General features: G+C 42.2%; 1 protein-coding gene across 4 annotated transcripts in view; it reads right to left on the bottom strand.

Annotated features, from left to right (window-relative positions):
- Positions 1-20,498, bottom strand: part of TLE1 (TLE family member 1, transcriptional corepressor) — a 99,567-nt gene that overhangs the window by 8,977 nt on the left and 70,092 nt on the right. For all 4 annotated transcript variants that reach the window (XM_038402103.2, XM_038402104.2, XM_043514379.1 and 1 more), the window contains 2 exons: positions 4,026-4,275; positions 1,984-2,231 (listed from right to left, as the gene is read on the bottom strand). In XM_038402103.2, the coding sequence (XP_038258031.1) occupies positions 1,984-2,231; positions 4,026-4,275 (498 nt within the window). The remainder of the gene's footprint in view (positions 1-1,983; positions 2,232-4,025; positions 4,276-20,498) is intronic.

The raw sequence follows: 20,498 nt of genomic DNA, 5'->3' as shown, positions 1-20,498 counted from the left end.
TTTTTATTTATCTGTGAATCAAGAAGATAAATACCTAGCAGATTTGGTTACATAAATATTAGTAGGAAGGAATCCAGAAAACTAAAAACCAAACACCGCTACCATGACTGAATCAGTAAATTATGCCCTCAGTGGTAGTCGATCATGAGATCCCATTGACACTAAAGAGTATGTTTTGTTTTAAAGCTTTGCCTTAGGAACTCCCAGCTCTCGGCATCAAAGGGTCAACTCAAGTTTTCCTTGATCCTCAGACCAGCATCCTCTGAGATGCTTGCATTTTTCACTGGCGATTGGCTTTCGGGAAGTCCTATGCCTTAGTGTCAAAGGTGGAAGGGGAAGTGGGGGGAGAAAAGACTCTTTTGGGAGTCAACTATAAATCATAAATTACAACTGCCACAATAAAGGTCATGTGACATGTTCGGTTTTGAGTCACTGATCTGAAAACACAAGAAGCTATCAATTAGTAAAAGCAGCAGGCAATGGAAGATTAGAAGAAAACATACAGAGGTAAAAAGTGCATCACAGCCCTATGGCAGCTAGTCCTGGTCATTCATGAGAGTGTCATAAAATTTAGAAAGATTTTAATTTGTACACAGACATAATTTAAATATGTAGCAAGAGCGTACATAGAAGCTCTTACATCCACATCTTAGGACATGCCAAAATCAAATTTGTGGACCTAAACATTCAAAAGGCTTTATACTTTGTGCAAGTATGTGGGCCTAAATTCTAAAGAGTGACTAGGATTTGGGTGCCTCTGTTTTTTTGGTGCTCACTTTAATTAGGCCCAGAGTGTGTACTCAACACTTACTGAGAATCCATTCCTAATTTAGGCTCCATTTCCTTACAGCACCATGGATCTCTACAAATTTAGTAGCAATGGACCAAAAGTTAGCTTTTCAGTGGACCACTGCATTATTATACTATAAGCTATCCCAGGCAATTCCAAATCCAGCCTCTGCATAATGGCAGAAAGGGATAACATTACCATTCCGGGCACTCATATTTAGAAATGGATTCTGCCTCTAGCACAGTCATTGTTTTATCTTGAAGTCTTAAAAGGAAGTCAGTTGAGGAAATGACTTATCTGGGCATTAAGTTAATCATACTCCCTGTCAACCAATCCTAAAAGAATTAGAGATTGGCTGCAAAGAGTATTTTATTTATTAGCCTCCAAAAAAACAGACCAACTGTCAAAAATAGTTTCTTAAAAATGTGAGAGGAGAAAACTGAGGAGGAATGGCAGAAAAAAACAGAATACATGAAATCGTTTCAACTTTAATTTAACACTATTTATACTATAGTTAAATTAAACAAAATTTAAGAGCTGCTCCATGCCTCGTTTAACACTTTTGGTGCATCCCAATGCCAGTATAATCAACTGTACGTTTAAAAAAAAAAAAAAAACTCCTTCGTCTTTGCTGTTGTATTACTGCACAGGAAGTTTCCCAAAGAACACATGGTCAAAAGTATAATGCCTTGTCAACACCCATTTCTCATGCACAATGGACTATTGGTATTTCATGCCTTATTGATACAGTTGGCAGAATCCACACTCTTCTGAAGCACTTTTGGATAGTCCAATTTTGTTACCATAAGCAGGTGATTTTCAATACTTATGTAATAAGGGTCAAGACAAGACAAAGAAACATACCTCAATACTACCCCAAAGTTTGCATTCACCCTTCATCAACCATGAAGATTAAAGTGATATATATGCCATGGTCTGCAGTGATTTGGGGCTGATCCAAAATTCACTGAAGTCCATGGGAATTTTTATGTTGACTTCAGGCTTTGGATCAGGCCCTTTATGAGCTGGGAGAAGGTCTGCCAGGACTAGGCTGAGATTATCACTAAACAAGGATTCAATCTGTTCTCTAGATAACAGGAACTACCTACGTTTAACACTTTTGTCATGAAATACATTATGTAGGAACAATAAATATTCAGTAAAAATACTTTTGTAAAGTAAGAATAACTCACCTGACCAATGTCTGATTGTGCAGATCCCACACTGCAATATTCCCATCACTACAGCAGGAAAAGCAGACCTTGGAATCGGGGCTGATAGCCAGAGCGTAGCAGGCTGGAGCAGAAGATGTCAGCTCTGCTTTTATACGAGGAGTTGGTGCTGCCAGGTCCCATATGGATAATGTGCTGGCTTCCCCACCAACTATGAGGGTGCATCCATCAGGCAACAATTTACAGGAGCGGATGTAGTTATCTCTGTTCTGTACAATACAAGCCACCTCAGTTACATTAATAAATGCCTACTGATAATAACCAATGACATGATCCATGCTGCATCCAAGTTTTAAACACTAGGTTGTATTTTCCTGGTGCCAAAGTACACAAAATTCACCAGCAGATTCTAAATGGCTTCCATCTCCGACCTTTCACCACTGAGCAGAGAGTACAGCTGTAGGAATTAAGCTACAGTTTTCATATTGCAAGTACGGAAGCCTACTTTGTTTTGAATCTGATGGGTAGCAATTCTTACATCTCATTACAAACTGACAGAGCCAAGCTAACAGAGCCAAGAGCTTGCTTGCTGTACAAGTGCACTCTTTCTGCTATGACTGCCAACACTGCAGGAATATTTTCGAAAGAGCAAATGACCTCTTACTTTGGCAGTGTGAAGAAACCATCTATGAAAAACAGTTTGTAAAACCAATGCCGCCTTCGAGCTTTTTTCCTTAAACACTATTTTGTGCTTACCATTTACAGCTACAAACGCTGCACCTTTTATGTCTTGACTGCTTCTAACCTGTTTCTTGGGACTGAGACTGGGTCTTTGTCAGCCAGGCTCTTACCACATAACTGGTTTCACACTTGTGATAATGCTGCTGACTAAAAAGTACTAAGGGGAAACAGTCCAGGCTTCAGCCATTACAAGTTTTACTCCATAAATTATTGGCTGTCATGATTTCCTCATTTTAAATAGCAAAATTATTGTGATGAGAGCTCTGCAGCAGCCAAAAGGATAAAGCCTATAACTCAAAACATTCAAGAAAGCAATCTTACTATTTATTTGCGTTACACTTTCCTTACTACAGCAGAACTATCTTTTTTTTTTTTTTTTTTGCAGTAGCAGACCTTGCTGACCTTATTATATTCAGCAATAAGACTACATAACCTACATGTAGATAGCTATGAATACTGCTTCCAGGACTGCATCCTCCACAAAGCACATCATATATATTCAGCAATGATATTTGATGGCTAACACTGGGATAGTAATGAAGAAATTCACAGCAAAGCCAGACTTTATACCTTGGCTCGTACCAACACCACTGAATAGTGAAAGCAAACTGTTTTAAATAGGTACTGTAGGGATTTATAGCTTATACCCCTAGTAGAGCACTTGCCTTCACAGTTCGCATTTTACTGGTTGCCTTTCTTTCCAAACTTTTTCAGCTGGTTTTATTGGTTGTGGAGCAGAGTATGGTGTATGAAGCTTTCTGAGCTAGTTGAGCAGGCAGACCCTGCCTGCTCCATGATGTATACAGCACTGAACTCACTGTCAGCTCTCAACAAATGTACGTTTATGTTCAGAGCAAGAGCAAATACATATTAAGTTTAAGACCACTCCCCATACTGTAATCAGGCACACTGTAACTACCTTCTATGTAAGTGAACTGTAGCAAAAGAGAAATACTTATGGAATATTCTAGGCATCACAAAGCAAGCCTGACTGCATTCTCTTTCTGTCACTTTCATCTCATCTAATGGGGAAACCCCCATTATCTGTAAGAGGGAGAACGGGGGACAATTTTCATTTAAAAGCCATCTGTCTAGTGCAGTATATGATTATTACTGATCATATTTGTGATGAATAAACTACAATTTTCTCTCACCACTGCCAGCATTTTATTTTAAAAAATAAATAGTTACATACCTAAAGCAGGAAACAGAACTGTCTGATATTTCCTTATAATATGAATAAGATCCAGGCCTGGAGAGCTATTTCCTTATTGAGTCTCCAAGGAGAAGTTACCCTTGTGCACAAGTTCCTGTTTGCTTACCAGGCAGTCCAGCTGAGAGACAGGGCTCTTGTTGCCAGGTTGGCTAATATCCCAGACTTTGACACATCCCTTTCCCCCAGTGTACACGTGTCTTGTGGGGTTGCTGATGGTAACTGCACACACTACTTCCCCATGATTCAGAGTATTGATCTGACGAGCATGGCGAGGGATTCCTGGTCCAATGAGGGCATCAGGAGGGAAAGGTACAGGCTGCATCTGACCATCTGCAGTAACATGAAAGGAGTATGCTCTTTTTTGGGAAAGAGGGAAGAGGAGAGAAAAAGACAGAAAGAGAATTAAGTCAACCATTACATTGCTGAGTTGTGAGAAATAAGAGCAACCTTTAAGCAGTTCCTTTACTTGGCTAATTTTATTTTTCACATTATAATCAATGTAAGCTGCAATGCCAAATGCTATAGGCACAGAAAATTTGGGATGGGATGAGACCACTCAAAGCAGACAGTTTTATCTCCTCTTGCATGAGAAGTAACTAGAGCAAAAAATAAAAGTGCATTAAGTGGTACGATTAACAAGTCCCCTTAAAAAAATGTCTATATCTATGAGATCATAGCAACTACTAATCTCCTTTTAGCCTCAGGGAATTTAACCAAACACCTAGACTGCAAATATGAACTAAATGTGAGTCAATAGTGTAACACTGTTACACAAAAAGCGAACATCATTCTGGGATGTATTAGCACGAATGTTGTAAGCAAGACATGAGAAGTGATTCTTCTGCTCTACTCCACGCTGATTAGGCTTCAACTGGAGTATTGTGTCCACATTTCAAGAAAGATGTGGAAAACTGGAGAAAGTCCAGAGAAGAGCAACAAAAATAATTAAAGGTCCAAAAAACATGACCTATGAGAGAAGATTGAAAAAACTGGGTTTGCTTAGTCTGGAAAAGAGAAGACAGGGGACATGATAAGAGTTTTCAAGAACATAAAAGGCTGTTACAAGGAGGAAGGAAAAGAATTGTTCTTCTTAACCTCCAAGGATAAGACAAGAAGCAATGGGCTTAAATTGCAGCAAGGGAGGTTTAGGTTGGACATTAGGAAAAACTTCCCAACTGTCAGGGTGGTTAAGTACTGGAATAAATTGCCTTAGGGGGTTGTGGAATCTTCATCATTCGAGATTTTTAAGAGCAGGTTAGACAAACATCTACCAGGGATGGTCTAGATAATACTTAGTCCTGCCATGAATGCAGGGGATTGGACTAGATAGCCTCTGGAGGTCCCTTCCTATCCTATGATTCTATGAACAAATGGAGGCATTTCTGATTATTTGTACAGCTTTTGATATTTGCATTCGTGCCAGCGTCTGAGTACAAGTGAACTGAAACTGATGGGCTGGGATGTGGAGAATGGTAGCTGAATAAAGATACATATTCCTTGAAAAAAATGTAGACAGGCAGATGCTCCACATGTATTACTTTCGGAATACTCCATTAATAGTAGATAGGACCTAGTGTTTTGGAGTATTTCTTTTACAGCTCAAATACCATTACAGGACAAAACCTTTTCACTAACTTAACACATTTTATTGCCTCGGTGAGATCCCTAATTTTGTCCTAATGTTTTTAATACATGTCTGATTCACATCACAAAGACCAATACTACCATCAACACTGATGCCAATTTATGACAGTTTCAAAAAGGCCAAAAACTGAATGAACATGGAGAGGAGAATGAACTACCTGCTCACTAATATAAATTGGGCAGTTTGAGTCACACTATTTGGTGCTCTCCCTGGTTATCCCTTTTATTTTTTTCCTTAAAATATCCTTTTCATAAAAGGATGATCAAAGTACCTACCCTACACTCCAAATACAGCCTTCCTACAGCCTCTCAGTCAGTGTAAATCAGATGAAATTCAGTATTACATACACTTCTTTTACATATTGCACTATTTAATTGGCATTCTATCCTACAACTGTTACTCTCAGATTTTTCCGATTTGTGTTTTCTGTAATATCATGTGCTAGAACCCGGGACTGAAAAACCCACTCAAATGGGTTGAGTATGCTGACTAGGGATGGGGAGAGAATAGATAGAACAGCTGGCTCCTTCCCTTGAAGGAAGGGATTAAGCCTGAGAGTAGAGCAGCCCACGTGCTATTATTGTTTTCTCAAAAGAATAGAGGGAAGCAAGCTGCATTTATGTTAAGGCATGGATGTTTCTTATAGCTGGCCACATGTGGTGGAATTCATACTTGAGTAAATGCATACAGGTGAATGGGTACGGATGAGAGTGAGAGCAAGAAACAGAATGAGGGGGCTATACTAGCTAAGAAGTGAAGGAGAGAAAGATCTTCAGGAAGATGTGCGCAAGAGAAAATGTAAGACTGGCGGTAAAGAACAGAAGATAACATTGGGAAAGAAAGAAAAGTTTACAAGGGCATGAAGAGAAAAAGAACGGAAGGATACTCACTCCAAACAACACAATGTGTATAATAGGATGGAAAAGTTAAGTAAAGCCAGAAAGGGGAAACAAGATACAAGAAAAAGCATAGGAGACAAAGTTATATTGTTGCAAAACTTATTAAATGGGAAGTAGATTGATAATGCAAAATATAAACACAGTATTCTTTTAAATTGTCTAGGGCATGGCTTTTGGGGCTGTGACGACACAAGTATTCGTTACATGGGCTAACAGTAGATGTTGGGAAAACTTCTGAAGTCCCCTAGTAAAATAATTTGAATATAAAATGTTCAAGTTTTATCACGGTACATTCCCTGCATTGAACTGAATATACCATTTATCTTCATGATGCTGATAGCCAGACTCATTTCCTATTGCCCTCTCTCTGTTTTATTGGCTGTCTCAGGTTTGTAGCACTTCCTTTTTGTTCATTTCCTCCTTCAGGGCACAGGAACAAAGTGAACACTAGTCCTGAACAGTTAATATTTTGTATGTGACTCCACTAGTTATATCTCCTTTCATCCAATGAGTAGTTTCCATTTATAAATACCATTAGTATTTGATTCAGAGGGTAGTTCTTTATTCACTGAAAAAGCCCACTGTTCTAAATAACATAATTCCAACGTTGTTACTCTAAAAAACAAAAACAAAAGGGATGAACAAAATGAGGCTCTGATAAAAATACTATGTGATTATGTAATTAAAGACTGTCCCATAATGCATGTGCATGGGAACAAAATTAAGGTTGTGCAGCCAACCATAATTCTGGCATTTTCCTAACTTTTGACTTTGCAACTCTAATAGTGTTCTTTTACACATAGCTTTCTTGTGTAATTTCCTAGGTTTTTAAAAGTAATAAACTGAAAAAGCTGAAATTCTACATCAGGCTGACACCACCAGGGGTCATCAGCAGGTTTGGAATCTTTATATCTACCACACTGCACACCACTGTGCCACCTGAGCTCAGGGAGAAATTGATAGAAGACTATCATCCTCTATGTGGACCAGCCCTACAGTGGGTTTCACAGACATTTACAGAGAGCAGAAGAATTGGAATCTTGAGTTCCATTCCAGGCTCTTGAGGGGAGTGTGATCTAGTGGGCACAGACACAGTCTGTCTGCTCCCCCCAAGACTGACCCTTTCTGCTCTGTTCCACCCAGCCCGTGCCTATTGTTTTTTCCCCACCCAGCTCCTCATTCCAGTCCCATTCTCCTCACCTAGCCAGTCCCAATCTCCACTCATAAGGCTTCTCATCCCAATCCCAGTGCCCTTGCCCAGCAAATCCTAGTCTCAATTTCTTCAGACTCCCTGTTCCAGCCTCAGTCTCTGTCCCTTTTCCAGTCCCAGTCTGTTTATCCAGCCAGTTCAAGCACCCCTCCCCCACTGGCTCCTAATCTGATTAGTCTCCCTGGTCTTAATGCACACCCATGTTCCCTTCCCCAGTGGCTCCAGTCCAAGGCTTCTCCTCAGGCTCCTCAACCAATCTCACTGTCTCCCTACCCCGACTCCTTGTCTCAATCTCTTTGCCCAGCTAGTCCCTGTAACTTAGTTGCTAATATCGAAGAAGTCTTTATTGACCGGATGTGATTTTTCAAAGGCTTGTAATTCCAATATGGGCAGATTTTCCCAGAGATGGCAAAAGGCATAGTCCTGACACAAAGGTCACCCCTTGTCAAATTTTATGTCACCACTCCAAAGCATGGGGTCCTTGAGTTTTTCATTGAAAATGTCACCAGACTTTTTTTAACATGCGCAAAACAATATATTTTTCCCTACCCTCATTCTCGGAAGTGACTGAATTGTTTTTTTCTGAAATTTATTTTTTAAATTCAGCCTGAGGCAGACATCAGGCATGGCAAACTTAAGCCCAAACGTCTGAACTTTGGCAAAGTTAGAAGCAACTGAAACGAGGGTCTTATAAGCAGATATGTCAGGCAACCTTAATAATAAACACTGCTACCAGACCCAGGTATAAAACAAACACATACACACTAAACCAACACGATCAAAACATACATTTCTTACATTCTGTAAGAAGAGATTTATTCCTTTCTTTTTTGGTTAATTTTTACTCTTCCTCCAAGTCTCCTCATACACAAGAGCTAAGATTAACCCACAAGGATGCTGGATACTTCTAATTGTGTACAATGGACAAGTAACGGATAGTCTGTAAGTAATTAAATTAAAAACATATGACAAACCACCCCACTCCTGCCTGAAAAAACCCCTAAACGTTATTTAGGTTACAAAATCAAGCTCTTTAAAATTAGGAAATGCCAAAACTGAGGTTGCCAATGAACTAAATAAAATATTTAATTACATGATCACATATTTCCTGCCTCATTAAACACACAGGATTGTATTACAGTAGTGGTTAGAGGCTCCAGCAGAGATCAAAGCTTCATTGTGCAAGGTACAAACACATAATAAAGACAATGCCTGTCGCAAAGAATTTATAATCTACATAGACCAGACAGACAAAGGGTGGGAGAAGAAACAAAGGCATAGAGCACTGAAGTGACTTGCCCAAGGTCACACAACAGGTCAGATCTAGGAAGAGAATCCAGGTATAGAATCATGACAGCTGTGAGAGGCTGCAATTGGGCTTATAGTCTGGCTCTGGCTCTCTCTCACACACACACACACACACACACACACACTCACACTCATGGAGAAGTTTAAAGTTCCAGTTGCAAAATTTTTATTACTGGTGAAAATACACAGGCAGAAAGATATACAAGTAAAACATAACTCGACTTTTAGATCTCATGCTGGTTTTGCAGGGCTGGCAGTTATGAAGACTTTTTTTTTTTTTTTTTTTTTTTTTACTTGTAGATTGACCAGATTTGTTCTGGATGTGACAGATAAACATGAAGTCCCCCACCAAAGCCATTTTTTTCAGTCACCTTTCAGAGTAATAATCATACTTGTGCACATTCATTTTTTTTCAATATATGAAATCTTACTTTTGAAGGTTATTGCTTGACTCCCAATATTTTCAAAACATCAGATTTTCTAATATTTCAGTTTATTTATAAATTAATATGCACAAAGTTTGTTAGTCCTGGGGAAGAGGAGGGGCAGAGACAATATCTTCCCATGTGTGTAAAGTGCACATTCTATGTCACAATGATTAATCCTAGAATGCAAAATCTTGAACCTACTTTAAGGCTTGTACATTCATACCAGTGTATGTTCATTCTCTTTTAATACAAGTAATTCAATTATTAATAAGTAGTATCAAATCAACAATATGCAGTGTTGTTGTAGCCATGTTGCCCCAGGATATTAGAGAGACAAGGATGAGGTAATATTTTTTATTTTAACATTTCCCAGATCTGAAGAATAGCTCTGTGTAAACTTGAAAGCTCGTCTTTCTCACCCACAGAAACTGGGCCAATAAAAAGTTATTACCTCACTCCTCTTGTCTCTCTAAACCAACAACATGGCATAACATCTTATTGATTCTTTTTTTTTTTCTTTTAAAAATTTTTTAACACTTGTGAAAATGACGTGATCCTTCCTCAGAACAAGTACAGCATGGCCAGTGGAGGTGCAAGCAAATGGCTTTATTTATTCCTCAAACTTCCCTTGCAGATTTCCAGGCTACCTCTTATCTTAGTCATTGTATAAATAAAGACTACCTCCTCTGCTGCTTCTACAGAAGAACTGTATTTCCAACCCCAGGCCTCCAGCCCTGGTACACAGAAACACACACACACACACACACGGAAGAAAAATAGAAGTACTGTTGACCACAAACCTGAGGTACTTCCTGTGGGGTTGAGTGACTGATAGGAAAATATGCGTTCTTCAAGTCGAGGGCGGCATACCAGTCTGCTGGATCCAGCGAGGGGATGATGGAGGCCAAGGAGACCATGCGGAACCTGAGTTACTTCATGAACTTGCTGAGTTCTCACAAGTCCAGGATAGGCCTGAGGCCGCCTTTGGCATTCAGTATTAGAAAATATCGGGAATAAAAGCCCTTTCCCCAGTGTTCCTGAGGAACCTCCTCCACTGCCTCTAGCGATAGGAGCGACTGCATCTCCTGGAGCTGCTTGTGAGAAGGGTCCCTGAAAAGGGATAGGGAAGGAGGGTGGAAGGGCACAGAATTGGATGGAGTATCCCCTCTCTACCGTGCAGAGCACCGAGCAGTCTGACATGATACAGGACCATGCATGGTAGAAAGGGGACAGTCGGGAGGAAAAGGTACGGTGCGGTAGATCCAGCTCTGATCTGGTGCGCCATCCTCAACCCGACCTACAAAGGGCCGGTTTAGGGCCAGAAGGCAGTTTGGATTGGCCAGAGCCCTGACCTGAAGATGGGTATTGTCTCCTCCTGCCACTCCTGTTCCTCCTCCGAGAACTGTCCTGGCGGTTCTACTGAGGGAATCTCGAAGGAGGCTGCAGTCTGAAGTGTCTCTGCTGTGTGGCGGGAGTGTGAAGGCCCAAAGACTTGAGGGTAGCTCATGAGTCTTTCAGGCTGTTTAGCCTCTTGTCTGACTCTTCAGAAAAAAAAAAAAGAGTCACACCCTCAAATGGGAAGTCCTGAATAATCTGCTGTACCTCATAAGGGAGCCCAGAGACTTGGGGCCAGTAGCCATGACCCTAATGGCGGCATCTGCACCATCCAACGTGGCTTGGAGGGAAGCCTGAAACACTAGCTTCCCCTCCTCCACCAAGGCCTAAAACTCGGCTCAGGAGTCTGAAGGGAGAAGCTCTGTAAATCTGGCCATCGCCGCACAGGTGTTATAAGAGTACAGGCTGACGATGGCCTGCTGGTTCAAAATATGGAGCTGCAGACCCCCAGTAGAATAGACCTTTCTCCCGACAAGGTCTAGTCACTTAGCCTCTCTGTTTTTTGGGGAAGGCCCTTGGAAACTCTGCCTCTCATGCTGATTAGAAGCATCCACAACAAGAGAGTCCGGAGATGGGTGGGAATACAAATGTTTGTACCCTTTGAAGGGCACAAAATAACGCCTCTCATTGCGCTTGACAGTGGGCAGCAAGGAAGTTGGAGTCTGCCACAAGGTCTCGGTGGTGTCCACAATAGTCTTAATAAGTGGTAGGGCAATACGAGAAGGTCCTGAGGGGGTGAGGATGTCCAACATGGGATCAGCCTCCTCAACCTTAATGCCCAGACCCTGAGCAGCCCTTCGCAGCAACTGCTGCAGTACCCTGTTGTCCTCAAGTGCCGGGGCTACAGCTATGCCCACCAATGCCTCATCTAGTGACGATGAGGAGAAAGCACCTATAAGAAGTGGATGCTCCCTACCATCTGCTCCCAAGGGGACCCACGACTCTTGGAGCACTGTCGGTGCCAATGGAGTGCTTAGCTAGTGCTGTCAACACCAAGCCCAGTGTTGGCACAGCCGTTGGCAACACTGGTGGAATTGTTGATGGAGCTGGTGCCAAACTCCATCTGCACCAATGAAGGTGGCAGGCCAGTCGCCGGCATCGGTGCCTGCGCTGTAGTCGAGATTGGTGCCAGCACTGAAGTTGGATGAGTCACTGGTGCCGAGGTCAGTGCAGAGGCTGGAGGTGTTGGTGTGTGGACAGGTGCCAAGGCAAGCTGCTTGGTTGAGGACAGGATGAAGGTGGCTGATGCCACAGAAGATGCAGCGGAGCGGTGCCCTTGAATCCCTCCCTGGCTTTGGTGAAAGGCCCAGGGGGTCCAGAATGGCCACTGTGGTGGATTCTGCCACTGCGGTGGCCACACTTCGGGCCCTCTCCTGTCTCTCCCTGACCTCAATCTTCGGTTCCTACTCGTCCTAGATCGGTAGGAGTCAACCTCTTACTCCAAGGTCTCTTGAGACTGAAGACCACGGAGGAGCCGAGCTTCAGTGCCTCGAGAGCTCGGGGATCGAGTAGGTTCTCGGTCCGAGTGGGCTGGTGCTGAAGGACATGGAGAGGGGGAGTGCCTAGACATCATTGCCAGCTTCTGTCTTGACTGCACCTGGGGAGGGGTGGGACCACCAGCGCCAGAGGCTCCTCCCTCCTTGGGCGTGAGAATGGTGCTGTAAGCAGGTCCCAAGCAGCTTTGAAAGCTTCCAGTGTCCAAGGGAGCTGTAGCTATTGGCCTGTGGGACCGGTGACCGTGGGGAGCCCAGACTCTCCTGGGCAGGAATCAATGCGGCCCCAGTAGGGGATCCGGAACTATGGCCCGCTTAGGGTCTCACTTCTCTGGATTTAGACGGAGGTGACCAACTGTCCAGCTTCTTTTTCTTCTGGAGGCACCAGCAAGTGGGATCGGTGCCTGCTCTCCACCAGGCCTCAGGAGGTGCCATGCCAGTGCCAAGTGTCTCAGAACGAGTCTTTTTTCAGTGCTGAGCTTGATGACGGCACAGGGTGCTCTGCATCAAGGACGATGTGTTAGAAGCTGGGTCCCCTGAGCTAGGGCCTGAATGGGGGCGTAGAGCTGCCTCCATTCCCTTTAAAGAGTTCTAGGGTGGAACTCGTGGAAGATCTTACAGTGATCCTTTTGGGGATACTCCCCGAGGCACCGTAAGCACAAGGAGTGTGGATAGCTCTTTGGCATGTGCTTCGCGCAGGCCACACGGTTTTTAAACCATGGGGACCATGACATAAAACGGCTTTGGAGAGTCGAAATGCAGGGGACCCCCAACAACTCCAACTAGTCTAATACTAATAACTAAGGTAAACTACATACAAAGAACTGTAGAATGCGCTTGCTAAGCAAGGGCTACGGGAAGTTCCAGCCAACAGTCACTGGTGGCAAGAAGGAACTGAAGGAGGGGCGGGTTGGCAGGACTCTATATTGAGTGCCATGAAGGCACGACTCCAGGGGGTGCCCAGACTGACCCGACGGATGCTGCTATAGGCTTCCGGCCACCGTGCACGTGCATGCGCACACACACCTGATTGGAATGGACATGAACAAGCACTTGAAGAAGAATCAAGGTTTCTTGCTTGCTGGTTTAAATCATAAATAAATCTGAATTCATTTTAATTTAAATCAATCCACCCTGAAGCAGTCTCTCTGACCCTAGTTTACTGAGACAGTAAGTTGCTTTTCCATTTGTACACAGGACTTTGGATTGGTACCAGGAAAATACTGTTTCTCTTATGCACTACCACAATACAAAAAATAGTAATGTATTAATTTGTCTCAGATTAATTTGGTCCAAAATTTAAATTTGGCACTTTTAGCTCTCCATTTTCCAAATAGGATAATTTTGTTTTATGATTATGACCCTCCCAGGAGAAGTCCAGAATTGTTCTTTCCATTTCAGAGAAATATCTAGAAATAGCGTTTTCATAACAAAATTGAACTGCAGAATTTTAGTCCCATATATCATGCTAATTCTTCCTCAAAGCCAAGAAACTGATTTGACCAGCTCTCTCACTCTAGGTGTTCAACATAATTGCAAAAATGCAGCCGTTTTGGGTTCTGCAGAAAGGACTTGTATGGTAAACATTTAAACAAATGAAATGCCACTTCCTTATTAAAATTACTGACATTATTTTAAAAAGAAGTTACATTTTGCCTCTATCTAAATCTTGTCTATAACATTTATATGCTCCGAACTAGATTTAAAAAATACAAATAGAGCACCAAGAAGAACAAACGTCCTTAATACAATCATTCAGGGTGAATAAAAATCAATTACTTTAAAAAAAAAATCAGATTTTTTAATTTAGATCAGATTTTTTTTCCCTAAAATGCATTTTGAGGAAAAAACCTACCTAAAAGGTAGTTTTTATTAAAATACATTATAGCTCAAAGATATCTTATAATGGAACAGGGATTTATAAATTCTAATTCTATAGTATACGGCAATCTAGTCATGTAATGTTTAAGAAAAGTTTTGTAAATGAGTTCCAATAGTTCATGGATTAGGGACGCAATCTTATGGGGTTCCAGGGGCTTCTGTATAAATTTAGGTTAATCTTTCCATCTACCCAATGGGACTCAGTGCTCAGTCTAGAAGATACCATCAGAGATGCTTAGTTTTGCAATTCTCAAACTGTGGATTTGTGTCAGAGATAACGTTTGTTAACAGCAAAAAAAAAAAAAAAAAATTAAAAATACATACATACATACATACATATATAGAGAAAGAGGTGAGAAACAACAGACCTCAACCCTATTGTCCCTCTGAAAATTTGTGTACAGAGTCAAATCCCTTACCTCTCTCACTAAAAGTGCAAAGTTTCAAAAAGTTCAATGAATAGAAGATTGTTGGGGATGGAACAGATCAGGACAAAGAGAGGAAGTCTGGAGATAAATGGGAAGGGAGGGACAGGGAATAGAAACAAAAGTGAAACTGTTTGAGCAGCAAATTCCGGAAGTCTTGAGGTCTTTCTGAGTGTAACCTTCATTGATTTGAGATCTACCATACCATTCTCTCACAAGAAGGGAAAATCTTTAATGGCAGCAGCCCGTAAAAGAGACCCAGTTTGGGAATATTTTAATGAAAGTCTTCTACCTGTGGATAAGACAGGCAAGCATACAAAATGCAAACAGTGCAACAAAGAAATGCAAGGCTTGGTTGCCTGAATGAAACAACATCATGAGAAGTGTTCCTTCTCAGGAGGAAGCCTGTGTTGAAGATGATGAAAGGAACATGTCTGAACATACAGGATCTTCAAGTTGATAAACTTTTTTATTTCATACTTCTTTCTTAAGGACTGCCTGTCTTCCTTCTGGACTATTCTTGAATTCTCACATTTGAGCAAAAAATATAGTTATTACTCAATGGTACTATCATTTTAGATGCAGTTGTGATTGCATCCAGCAATCATCCCTCCATAATGCCAACTATAATAAACTTCAGAGCTAAGGGTGAACCATTCAGGAAATCTATGTTTGCTGATGATGTTTTAAAGAAAGTCACACCAGTGAACTGTTGGAAGTCAATTAAACACTTGAATTCAGAGACTGGTGAAGTGATAATCTCACTTTTAACAGTAATAACTTCTTCAGATGGTATAGAAAGAATATTTTCTTTCTATGGATTAATTCATTCCAAATTGAGAAATCGTTTGGGACCTGAAAAAGCAAAAAAGCTTGTTTTTTTTTTCCCCCAGATTATGAACAAACAGGAAAATGAAGGTGAAGATGACTGAGTTAGCTGAAGAAACCAATATTTTAAGTTTCTCCTGTTGACCTGGCTGACCTTATAGATTTAATTTTTTTAAAAAAAATATTTAACTATTTTAGTTAAACACTTATCAAAAACAAACCTGATTTTAAAAAACCTGGATGTTTAACTAAATTCAAAAATTCATATGCTTGTTTTGTTAAAATATGTTTGCTGTTGAAGAAAAAAAATTCAGAATACATAACATTGCTGTTTTAGTTAAATAAAACAATTTAAATGTCTGTCTGATGATGTTCCTCTCCAAATACACCATGGCAAGAAAATCCTCCAAATATTAATAATTAACCTGTTGAATTGGAGATAGTTCACCTCCCAGTGACTTCATAAATATCTGGTTCAATTGCCTGCTTTTCTGATATAGGTGTAAAACTAATCTGAAAAGTTTTCAAAATAAATCACTTAAAAAAATGTAGAAGACAGTTATCTTTTCCGTAACTGGTGTTCTTCGATATGTGTTGCTGATGTGTATTCCACATTAGGTGTGCGTGGGGACCATGTGGGGAACTTCCAGGCCCAAGGTCTGTGGTCGGCTCAAGAACTGACCCTACATATAAACGTCAAGGAGCTCAGGGCGGTGCGGCTGGCGTGCATGGTAATCAGGATCCTCACAGACAACACGGCCTCGATGTTCTATATTAACAGGCAAGGCAAGGCCTGATCCTCTGCCACGAAGTCCTCAGGCTGTGGGACTTCTGTATAGCCCACGACATCCACCTGTAGGCCCTTCCACCTACCAGGCACCTGGAACAAGAGGGCGGAATGCTTGAGCATGCTTGAGGACTTTTCCTCCCAACACGAGTGGTCCCTCCACCAGGAAGTGGCCCACCGGTTCTTCCAAAGGTGGGGAACTCCCCAGGTGGACCTATTGGCGACTCGGCAGAACCAGCGATGCCCCCGGTTCTGGTCCGAGAGGGTCTGGGGAGGGACGCTATCTCTGATGCCTTTCTCCTGTCCTGGTCAGGTCAACTTCTCTACGCCTTTCCCCCGTTCCCTCTAATCAACAGGGTCCCGGAGAAGATAAAGACGGACAAGGTCTGGGTCCTCCTGATTGCCCTGGCGTGGCCCAGGCAGCATTGGTATGGGACCCTCACGGGCCTGATGGTAGCTCCGCCGTGGCCGTTGCTGCTCCGCCCAGACCTGCTCTCTCAGGACCAGGGCTGCCTCCTTCATCCCAACCTAGCGGTGCTTCACCTCACGGCGTGGCTGCTCAGTGGTTAGGCGGAGAGGAAAGGACATGCTCAGAACAGGTTCAGCGCATCCTCCTCAAAAGTAGACGGCCCTTCACTCGCCACACTTATTTGACGCCCTCATCAGTTAAGGTGCACCTGGCAGCCATATCGGCCTTCCATCCGCCGGTGCAAGGGCACACGGTATTTACCCATGCTATGACTGGTCGCTTCCTTAAGGGTTTGGATCGTCTTTTTCCATAGTCTAGAACCCTGGTCCCGCAGTGGGACCTAAACCTGGTGTTGGCTCATCTCACGGGGCCCCCGTTTGAACCACTGGCCACATGCTCCTCGTCTCACCTCCCATGGAAGGTGGCCTTCTGGGTTGCAAACACGTCGGCCAGGTGAGTCTTGGAGCTTTCATAAGGACAAGGTCCAGCTTCGCCCACATCCTGTATTCCTCCCAAAGGTGGTCTCCACCTACCACATGGGTCAGGACATTTTTCTACCGGTCCTCTGCACCAACCCTCACGCATCCAGTGAGGAGCGCCGTCTCCACACGCTCGATGTGTGGCGGGCTCTGGCTTTCTACCTCGAGTAGACCAAGTCGTTCAGAAAGTCCTTGCAACTGTTCGTCGCCTCAGCTGAGCGTGCGAGGGGCCAGCTGATTTCCACTCAGCGGCTTTCCAATTCAATCACTTCATGGATCTGCTATTGTTATGAGCTGGCGGGTGTCCCCCGCCACCCATTGTTAGGGCACACTTGAATCGGGCGCAGGCCTCGTCTGTCTTCATGGCCCACATCCCCATCCAGGACTTTTGTAGGGCTGCCACGTGGTCTTCGGTTCACACATTCACCTCGCACTATGCGATCGTTTCCCAAACCAGGGATGACACCGGGTTCAGCAGAGCTGTCCTCTGTCCTGGGAATTTGTGAACTCCTACCCACCTCCAACAGATATAGCGTGGAATCACCTATTGTAGAATACACATGAGCAAATCATTCGAAGAAGAAAAGACAGATACCTTTTCCGTTACTGGTGTTCTTCGAGATGTGTTGCTCATGTCTATTCCATATCCCGCCTTCCTTCCTCACTGTTGGGGTTGTCTGACAAGAAGGAACCGAGGGTTGGGGGAGCGTGTAGCTCCCCTTATACTGCGCCAGGCAGGTGCCACTCCAGGGGTCGAGGGGGGGAGGTCACTCCCTCCCCATGGGTACTGCTAGGGGAAAAACTTCCGGCATCGGTGCACGTGGCGAGCACGCACACCTATTGTGGAATACACATGAGCAATCACTCGAAGAACCACCTACATCTATCTCTGAGTTGTGAGGAATATGTATTAAGGTTATAACAACCAATAAGAATGCACTTTTATGTAGAAATCCATGATTAAATTGAGCCTTCCTGACTAGTGTTTTAAATCAGTTTGATTTAAATCAAATCCACTCTGCAATCATTTCAATTCTATTTTAAGACAGCATGTTCTTTAATTATCAGGTTAATTGTCACAATGTTGCTACCATTTTGTAACTCTAGTATCAATGCTGAGTGCAGCAACCTAGTGCTAGAAGAAGTCAGAACTCTCACCCTGGGAAAACCTGTAAGAACGTTAACACAACAACCACAGGGGACTGTAAAGAAAGCTAAAAACTCCACTGGAATGACTAATCAAATGAGCAAATATGAATATGGCACTAAGCCAAAGAGAATATAAAATACTGCATGTTGCTCACTGTACAAGAGGGAGAGAGAGGACAAGGTGCACAAATTTGTCATACACCAGATAGTCATCTCTGAAAATAGTACTGATTTCAGGAGAAAAGTAATTACTGATTTGGAGACCACACCAGAAGAAATTGAAAAACAGAACAAGTGCTGCCAGGAAAATCTAAAGAAATTCACTCTTGTGCAACATGATGAATATACCACAAGATAAATTAATAATTGGCCAATAGCTAAAGAAACTGAAGTAGTTTTAGATCTGACCTCTTCCAAACACTACCGAGTATGAGATTTTAAAATATGAGCTTGAATCATTCGGTATGAAGATGGAAGTATGAAACTGGACAAGTGTTAAAAAGTAGCAAGTCATAACAGCAGTTAAAGGCAGACAAAAGAAAAATATAGAGAAACATGAGTTTCACAGTAATGGGGAAAATTAGCAGCGGGCTTCAGCAATGGAGGGAATATAGAAAGATGATACAGGAGAAAAGGAAAAACGCCACACAACCACAGAAAGAGGGCAGGAAAACTGAAGAATAAATACTAATTACAGCTTGACAGCAGGATGAAGAGAAAATGGAAGGAATGGTTCCCAGGGAGAATAACAGGAAAATAAAATATAAGAGTGTCTAAGGGGCACCTGCTCTCATCTGCCAAGACCAGCTAATTTGTGGCAAGGAGAACTGAAAGTTGAAACACCCTACAGCTTTCTAGGGCAGCATGCAATGGCCCAGAGTCACTGGTAACAGGATTAGGCTCTGAAGAGAACAAACTTGCCAGTGGCACATTTAAAAAAACAAAACCAGAAAAGGTTGGGAGTAAGGGACTTAAACTTAGTGATATAGCAGAAGGTGAAGCAGTAGAAAGTAAGGTGTTTTCCAGAGGGAATTCTTGCAACAGCAGCCAACTAAAAAACAAGAGCAGGTTCCTAAGAGGCAGCTTATTTTTCTAACAGCAATCTGTTCTATTAATAAGATCTCAGTGTGTACAGTGGTCAAAGAAGAACAGGTGCTTACAGAAATGCTGGTCCTTTGGAAAGAGAGAACTGAGTCAATGGTACTTAGAACAACAAAAAACAAGGGCCCCAGAGTAGGTACGGATCACTACAGTAACCAGCGGACAGATGGCAGGGGATTCAGTATTTCTAACTGAAAAACTTCCTCCTCCATCCCCCCTGCAACAGGATACACAACTAAAATGCCGTATCTCATGTGGCATCTCAATGTGTGTGTCTGGGAGAAAGTCAGTTTCAAATATAAAATTGGAGAATTCCCCTGCAGTTTGTGAAATTCTGTGACAGATGGCCACATTACACCCATACTTTGTACCAGAAAATTTCAATAGACTTATCTAACACAGACAAAAGATGCAACCATAAAGTTACTCTGGGCAACGGAAGACATCCTGCTAGTTGTGGATGAACAAGGGCTAAAATAAGTCTAAATCCTAACGCAGTCAATTTTAGACTACCCCCACCTCCTGGGATTTTAAAAGTTTACCATGTTTATTTATAGTAAGAACAAGCAAAGAAGGCAGCAACTATCAGCAAAGAAGACAAGACAGTCTCCAAGGAGTATGACTGAGTACGTAACTTTTAACTGCAAGTGAAGATTCTCAGAAGCAGTTTCAATAACTAAGATTTTGACTGAGAGTTTAAAGCTAAGTGACCAGAAGGAAAATACCATAAAGAACACAATATTTTTCATTCAAATAGTACTTTTTAAGCAATAGGAAACACATGGCTGATGTGCCTTGAACACTGCAAAAATGACATCTAGATTTGAGCCCCCTTCCTCAGTACACTTTTGATTAAATATTTCTGGAAGTCATGAAATGGAAATAGGGAAATGGTTTAATAAATGAAGTCCAAGAATTAAAATTACCCATATCTATTGGCCTATGAATGATCCAACAATAATTTATTTATAAAACTGTGGGCCACATTTCACTGAAGTCACTAGGAATGAATTTGGCCCCTTAAACAGAAAAATCTATTTTAAGAACTAGTCCACTCTGCAATATTTAACTTGACAGCCAAT

Source organism: Dermochelys coriacea, chromosome 5 (genome assembly GCF_009764565.3).
Source record: "Dermochelys coriacea isolate rDerCor1 chromosome 5, rDerCor1.pri.v4, whole genome shotgun sequence".
NCBI lineage: Eukaryota > Metazoa > Chordata > Testudines > Dermochelyidae > Dermochelys > Dermochelys coriacea.
The sequence above is the reverse complement of the archived record's forward strand: the minus strand, read 5'-3'. Positions and strand labels throughout refer to the sequence as shown.